The sequence below is a fragment of the Cupressus sempervirens genome, chromosome 4, assembly GCF_028749045.1.
Source record: "Cupressus sempervirens isolate cs-2001-9-10 chromosome 4, ASM2874904v1, whole genome shotgun sequence".
In the NCBI taxonomy this organism is placed as follows: Eukaryota; Viridiplantae; Streptophyta; class Pinopsida; order Cupressales; family Cupressaceae; genus Cupressus; species Cupressus sempervirens.
Window position 1 is genome coordinate 899,311,494 of NC_143121.1, and position 8,266 is coordinate 899,319,759.

An 8,266-nucleotide genomic window follows, 5' to 3' on the forward strand; every position below is an offset into this window, starting at 1 on the left:
TATTGCATTATACAACAACAATACCAGCATTCAAAATCCAATCTTAAACACAGTTTTGCAGTCAGATTGGAACACTAAGATAAGAACTTGTAAGTGCACACGAGACACCTGAAGTGACGTCTCCACAGACAATGGGTTTGTGTCCACTGTTTGCCGGCATAAGGGGCTACATTCTCACACTGGCTGAAAGCTGAAGCTTTTCGAATAACTATCGCAAGAGAGAAACTGAAATCTGAATCATAAATTAGGCATATTAAATGACCAAGTCTCTTTCTCCTTTTATCCTCATAGCTGCAACTCTTCAACTCCCCTTTTGGCTTTTCGTCTTATCTCTCTTTGTCATTTTTAGCCCACTTTGAATATTAAATTGACCTTTAATATTTTTCAGTCCACACTTTCATAGTCAATTTTAATATTATATGAATGTGTCCTTTAAATTTTCTAATGTCCCGAAAAGGGAAATTACATTTTGGCATCTGGTGAGTTTTTTAATAGACACCATGATACCCAATAAAATGAGATCTCAGAACAGTTTGTTTGATTTTTTTTAAAAATTATGCAGTCTGGTAGGTATTTGGAATATACACTTCAACACCAGCACAATTAGATTATACAATAGTCTATTTGATTATATATTTCTTAATTTTCCTTTATTTGTTTCATATTGCCTTCGGAATAGACACTATTACACTCGTACAATGCAATCTTAGAATAGTTTGTTTAAATGTTAATTTTCTTAACTTGCCCGAGTTTTGCTTCTTAGGCAGTGCGGGATAGTTTAATGATTCAAGCTCCAGGATAGTGAATCCAGTCTTGCCATTTGCACTGCAGTTTATTGTCTTATGGTCAATCTAATTTTTCCTTGGAAATTTATAGTAATGAAAAGGAATACCTACAGCAATGAAATGTTCTTGTGTAAAAGTCAATTAGCAACTTTATAGATGAATGGTGTTCTATTGAGATGTCACTTTTGCATTCCAAATTATAGTCGAAAATGCCTTTGTGAGTAGCCTGTGCATATATAGAAGCACAATTTTTTGGATGGACTTTTAGTTGCAATAAATGAACAGAAAAGTTGACATTTTTTTCCAAAATCAATGGATTCTTTTTAATTTTATTTTATACTAGGTAATTCAAATCTGGTGATAGCTCTATTTTTTAGAAGGCAACTGTAGGGATGCTCTAACTTTCTATAAGTTCGACCAAGGTTAGGTCACCCAAACTATTCCTAATTTTCAGGTCTTTCCTTGTACTTTAGTAATTATAATATTTGAATTTCTGTTCTCTTATTCTAGCACTGTGGTATTGGATGAATATTGCTAATCGTCTATATATGTCTGCAGGTCTCCAGGGTTATTTCTTCTCTTCTATAGATCTCTGTAAAACTCAATGTCTTAAGAGGCACATGGAATCTGTCCATAAAAATGGATGCAGTGGAAATTGAGTAATTCAAGGCACGTCTCTGGTTTCTTTGCATGATATTTATTATCATTCCTTAGTTGGACAGCTTGTAGTCAGTTTGATAATAAGTTCTATGGCATTCTATTATTTTTTGAAAGAATGAGCAGTATTGTTTTTCACTTGTGCTTTTTCTATTGAGCTGGATTCCAATCCTAATAAAATAAAAATATATTTTGAATTTCCATGTTTTCCTTTTCAACATTTGTACTTCGGATTATGATCCTAAATTTTTCATAGCATATTTGCCTGATATTGTCGATTTTTTTTGTTTTCATTTGCCATATTAGAGAGAATTCCATTATCTATGATTGTCTTTTGTGCATTTTCTGTCAAACAAGTAATTTTTTGACTTGTCCCATGCGATTATACAATGATTTCCTAGATGCCTTTATTCCTGATGTATTGTTGCATGAAATCTTGTTTTTTGGTAGTCCTATCCTCTTGGCACATGCTGATATCTTACTTTTTCTATGACATAGACCATGCTGAGGTAAGGTAATGACAAGAAAAATTCTTCTAATAGATAAGGGATGCTTGTCCTATTGCTCACAGGGAACTACTACTTATCAAGTACTTCTATCAGGCTAAGGAAGACAGTTCAAGGGCTGTCTGGCCGAGGGCATTAATGATCAATGACATCACTAAGAAAAACTGGTTTTGGAAGATAAAGCAATCTAGTTTTTGTACTTCATGGCATTATTTTGCATGGTGAATAACTTATTGGATGCTGGACAATTTTCTGGGTATTATGTGATATTCATCTGCAGGCTTTTGTGTGCAAGAGAACTCAAAAAAAAATTCAGTATTTTGCTGGCTGTAGAAAATTTGTCTGTTTCAGTAAGTGGCAAAGGCTTCATCTACCATATTAAATTTGTCTCATCTCTACTGTTTTCTCTAAGGGTCAAAATCCAAATGGCTCTTTATGACAAGTCCCAAATTGTCACAACAGTTCGGTGTCCAAGGATGTTTCGGCTCCCATCTTTTGCACTTCTTGGTTTGTTTTCTGAATCTTATCAACTCCCAAAGTATTGTTTGTTGTAATATTGTTTATAATTCCCTTGGGACATGCATAGGGCATCCTTGGTAGCTTATATGCATGCAAGAGAGCTGTAGTTGGAGATTTTTAGTTGTGTTTTTTGGGCTTTTTGTTGTAGCAGCAGAGCCAGGAGTAGATATTTGGAAAAATAGGGGTTGTTTTTAGAGTAAGAGTAGTGGTATATGAGCTCTGTTTTAGAAAGTCTAAGCATTGAGACCTCTTTTGTTCGCCAGTTGCAGTACTATTAAGTGGTGTTGTGCTTACATTTGCTGGATTTTTCACTTGAAATGGGTTTCTCCCAGGTATATGTCCACATTTATTGTGATCACTGTCTTTTCAGTTCCTTGCTTGATTCATGTTATTTGAATTTGCTCATGTTTTCTCCAACTAAGAATTAAACCCATTGTTGACAAACAACCATGAGAAATATTCTCCCTGTTTAGTTTTACAAATCACTTAGTTACGTATTTTTTAAGTTGTTAGAAGTGCCACCAATAGTCTTGTAGCGAATTCTTCACTACCTTGAATTTTTTCTTATTTTATTAAAATCACCTTGGAACATAGCATTTATTTTTAATTATTGTTTGCCCGGGTATCCTTTGATATTTTAATGTGAAACTTCCTCTCATCCACCCATATCACCATGGGACACATTTTCTAAAAAGGGAAGTCTATTTTTGGTTAGAATGCTATTTATTAGAGTCCATTGGATTACCCTATTTGATCAACTATTGAGATTTCCTTGATTTTTTTGGCAATCTTTACGTTTGAGATTTTCCACTTTTGTAAAGATCTTTTGGCTCTTGAGTAATGGAAGTTCTATTTTGACTTTGTTTATCATACCTCAATCTAGAGAGTGTCCTCATAAAAGTCAGCTGAGCTAGCCTTGACCATAAACTTATGTATTTTCATGTTCAATGGTTGGTAAAATGTAGAAGTGAAAGTTGATTGAACACTGATTTTTGGTGCAAAATCTCATTTTATATTGTTTCTTTGCCCCTTATTCCGTTTTTTACCCCTTACCTTCTCACTCTCTTCTTAGCAAGTATTGGACCAATTTCTAGTTTAGATAGGTATTGTTCATAAATCTAACTTGTTATGTTTGGTCTTTTGCTAGCTTTTGGTTAGCTGTTAGGAGTATGTTGGAAGTGGCTGTTGATGGTTGTGGGCTATTTGGCAATCTTAAAGCACTTAAAACAGGATTCCCGTGGTCTTGGAAGAAGACTTAGGACACAATATTTCTAGGCTAGAATTTGGATTATGCAAACAATACCTTGTAATAAAGCATTAATTGTTTTTCACCTACAACTATTTGCTAGTATTGTCATCTTCCTTTTTTTTGGCAATTGGTAGTGTTGAACATTTAGCAATAAGCCTTTGGCATTGTTACTTAGAAGAAATTGGGTGTGAGTCACAAAGAACTTGTTGGTCAATACCTACTGAAAACTCCGCTAGAGATCAACAAAATTAAGTCCTTAAGCGCAACCAAAGGGGGGAGAAGATCAAAACATAGTTAGGGACATAATCAAATTAGATGATCCCTTCAATTGTAGGAAACAAAAGAATGAAGGTGTACTATGCTAAAATATTTCGAGCAAGAGAATAACAACTAATTGATATATATGTGAATACAAATTTGTTGTTCATACAAAAAGTAATTGAAACAATTGCATTAAATGAATTTATAAAAACGTTTAAATAAATATCTCATCATAAATTATATTTTTCTTCAAACTTGATATAAAATACAGAGTAAATAATTCTTACATAGCATATGCTAGCATCTTGGAATATGTTGTACCACAATGGAACTTGGGAGAAAAAGTATCACTACGACATTTTACAACATGTTGTCTCAACCCTCGATTTTTATTATTATCTTGATTTAGCTGTTGCATAATTACCTATTAATCAAGATGAAGTCGAGTCTCCTTACTCTAAGCATCGAGACTCTTTAATGTTTCCCCCCCTTGAAAACCTTTGTGTCAAGTCTCGACTTAACAAGATAATTGAGTACCTTCACCCCATGTTTCTTGTTCTGATAAGGATTTTATAACTCCTGATACAGTTACCACTAAAACCAAAGTCTAGAAATCTGTTGCCAATAGGAAGTCCAAGAGTGTCATAGTGGTTAACTCCCTTGTCTGATCCCACTAGGTCAAAGACTACTAAAGACGAGGAAAGAAGAATATGTTGAGAAGACAATTATAGACTTGGATCAGGAGAAGAGTTGATGAGGAAATGGCTTATCATAGTGCTAATTCTCCAAAGGTAGATATATAGTATCAAACAAGGGACACCATTGATCTTGGTGACATAATGGACCTTGTTGATTCAATTTCATGGTTCACTCAACTCCAAAATAGGCTTTCCCTAGCAAGAAGACTTTTGATGCTACTCCCAAATGGTTGGAAACCACAATCAGTAACAAACAAAACATAGTCCTAATTTCTTTGCTATTGGATGATATGGTAAGCAGATGTTTGGTGAAAACCACCAAAATGAAGAAGTTAAAAGTTACTTCTAGAATGAATATTGATTTTGAAACAAGGAAATGGGTCGTTAAAAAGGCCAAAACATTAATTGCGGATGAAACTCAAGGTCCTACTATTCTACTTTTTAAAACTTTAGAGTAGAGTAGGTGGACTTAGGAGTTATATCTAGATTGACAACTAACCATCAGTTTGCAAATTTTTGCCAAGAACATGTAAATAAACTTTACTAATTCTCACCACTGCATTTTGATCTGTAACTAGGGTATTTCGTCAAACAGTTATCAAACAATCTCTATTCCTTCAATAGGTATACGTTTAGAACAATCTATACCATTGTTTATTATTTCAAATACTAGAAGTTGATAAGATTAACCAGTAATATTTCAAAAGATCCACCAAGAAGGGACCAAATTGAACTTAAGATCATTTGATACTCATAAGACATTGATAACGGTAAGACAAAAAATTCCTCCACTATATTCAACTATGTAAATCAATAGTATTATAACTTGGACAGTGTCAATAATATGCAGAAAGTAAGGGAAATGACAGACCTGACTTAATTGTGTGACGTTGGGAGGTGTTTGATTGTAGTACTATAACATGTAACCAATGTCGGAACTTCCACTAGCTACCATCTGCTATGTTCCTGACTACCACTTGACTAATGGAGGGAGTCGGCTAACTTGTGAATGATGGAAATGGTCAATGCCATGACCAACCTGTTACTGCTGTGAGACCCTATCATTGAAGGGAGTCCAACCTACCACGATCTCTTTGCCGGACATGAAGTTCAAATGCTTAATGTCGGTGAAGTCTGCTTCTTGTGTCCTTTGTAGTAACTTGTGGCTTCTAGCCTAAGGCCAGTCATTGACCCAAGGTGGTATCCTTATTGGCGGCATTCCAACACTGCCGAAAATGTAACAACATGCTAGTGGGAATAGACGCTAATGGTTCATTTGGTGCTTGGAATGTCGTGTCTCTTCCTACCTGTAGAACACCCTCCAAATGCCATGATGGTGCTCATGTACCAAGAGGAAAATCCCATTTACTACTCTCACCCAAACACTTCTTTTACAGCCAATGACTGTTCTTCCAAATGAAAATTAGATAATGTACTCTACCTTACATTGCTAGGTATTTTGACTGTACTTACCTCTAACTGATCCCATTATTCATCTTTGTCGATTTACGCTTGGACTATACATTAGCTTCAAAGATGAAAATTTGGGGTGACATCCAACTTCCTCGGAAAACTAAACTCGAGGGATTTCGTCCTCAGAGTTTCTGACCAATCACATTAAAGCAACCAGAACATGTCAATGCATTGATCTCATAAATTCTTGTGTGTTCAAATCCCAAGGCAAAGTCTCTTATTTATAACCTCAAAGTGAGGGGAAAAGCATTGGAATAAGAGATGTGGGATAAAACAACAATTTTGTCCTGTAGTCACTTAAGTTACTTTATAAAGTAAATGACTTTATAAACATAAAGTAACTTTATCCAAGAACTTTTAATTTAATAAATGATGCACTAATGATAAAACTCCTGTCTGACTAGTAAGCATCCTGACTGTTGATGCTGTTAATCTATCCAAATGTGGAGATAGATTAACTCGGCATCGTAACACTAGTACGAAGAAGGGGACATGACAGTCCTCCCTTTCCAGGATTGCTTGCCTTCAAGCAATCTCAATGTTGGGTGCTGCAAAATAGACTCACCTTCCCAAGTGGCGTCCTCATACGATAAGTCTTTCCAATGAACTAGATATTCTCTGACAGACTTGTTTCGCAACTTCCTTTCCCTGGTCTCAATCACCTCAGCCAACTCCAAAACAAGCTTACCCTCCTCATCAAGTGGAGGCAAATCCTCTGAAGGAACAATCTGCTAGCCAATGGCCTTTTTGAGGCATGAGACATGAAATATGTTGTGGATTCGGTTGTCAACTGGAAAATCCAACTCATAAGCAACCTCTCCAGCCCTCTTGTTGATGCAATAAGGTCCATAAAATTTAGGCTTAAGTTTTTTTGACTCACTTCTCTTTAGGGAGTTCTGTCTATATGGTTGTAGACGAAGAAAAACCATGTCACCCAACTTGAAACTCCACTCAGTACGATGTCGATCAGCATATAACTTATGCTAGTTCTATGCCTGTTGAATATTATCTTTGAGGGCTTTGAGGATATCATGCTGATCCAAAATCCAATCTTTGGCTAAGGGTGCCCTATTGTCCTGTAAAGCTAAATCAATGAAAGAGAGAGGTTCGTAACCATAAAGAGCGCGAAAAGGAGTCATTCGAATAGACATATGATATGTGGAGTTATAGCAATACTCCCCCAAATACAACCACTTAACCCATGCTTTTTGCTGACCTGTAATGTAATTTCTCAAATATTCCACCCATTTATTCACTATTTCGATTTGACCATCCATCTGCGAGTGATAGCTAGTACTGGGAGTTAACTCTCTACTTGTCAATCTAAAAATATCTTGCCAAAAGGTGCTGAGAAGCCTATTGTCCCTATCACTCACAATAGTTGTGGGTAATCCATGGAGACAAAAAACCTATCGAAAGAACAACTCGTCCACCTGAGAGGCTGACCAGTCCGCAACAATAGCAAAGAAGTGCGTGAACTTAGTCAATCTGTCTACCACCACAAAAATGCAATCTCTGCCCTGGACCCTAGGCAACCCTGTGATAAAATTCATGGAGATACTCTCCCACCTTTGAGCTGGAATATGGTGAGGCTGAAGTAAACCTGCAGGAAAACCCTATTCTGATTTGTTCTGCTGACTAGTCTGGCACTCTAACATGTTGTAATACATCGTCCTTTAACCCCTTCCAAGAGAATCTCTCTCTAATCTGCCTGTAGGTTTTGAAAAAAATTGCATAATATCCCTTTTTAGTTTAGATTCGGGTAATAGGTCGATTCTATTCTTGTAATATATAATATCATTCGTTACCTTGTACCGATCATCCTGAAGTATACCATCCATAATTTGACATGCGTGAGTATTTTAAAAATATTCCACTAACAACTGGGATCTTCAATTTGCTGAAATCTCGGAAATGACACAACACTCTAGCACTGGGGGTCTTTGGGAAAGTGCATCAACAACTATATTATTTTTTCCTTTGACATATTCAATGTCAAAATCGTATGCTTGGATCTTGCTGACCCATTTTTGTTATCTTTTGTTCAACTCCTATTCCAGGAAGTAACGTAAACTGTTATGATCAGTCTTCATTGTAAATTTACTTCCCATCAAATAT

At 35.8% G+C, this 8,266-nt stretch overlaps 1 protein-coding gene across 3 annotated transcripts in view; it reads left to right on the forward strand.

Moving 5' to 3' along the window:
* LOC149564291 (uncharacterized) overlaps positions 1 to 2,502 on the forward strand; it is a 68,283-nt gene extending 65,781 nt beyond the window's left edge. The window contains exons 2-3 of one of the 3 annotated variants that reach the window (XM_089827351.1): positions 1,129 to 1,207; positions 1,344 to 1,645. In XM_089827351.1, coding sequence (XP_089683477.1) covers positions 1,129 to 1,175 — 47 coding nt within the window. In that variant the 3' untranslated portion in view covers positions 1,176 to 1,207; positions 1,344 to 1,645. Of the gene's footprint in view, positions 1 to 1,128; positions 1,208 to 1,343; positions 1,646 to 2,013 lie in introns of those variants that run through there. The other 2 variants (XM_089827350.1, XM_089827349.1) reach the window with 2 other exon arrangements.
* Positions 2,503 to 8,266: the final 5,764 nt, after the last annotated feature.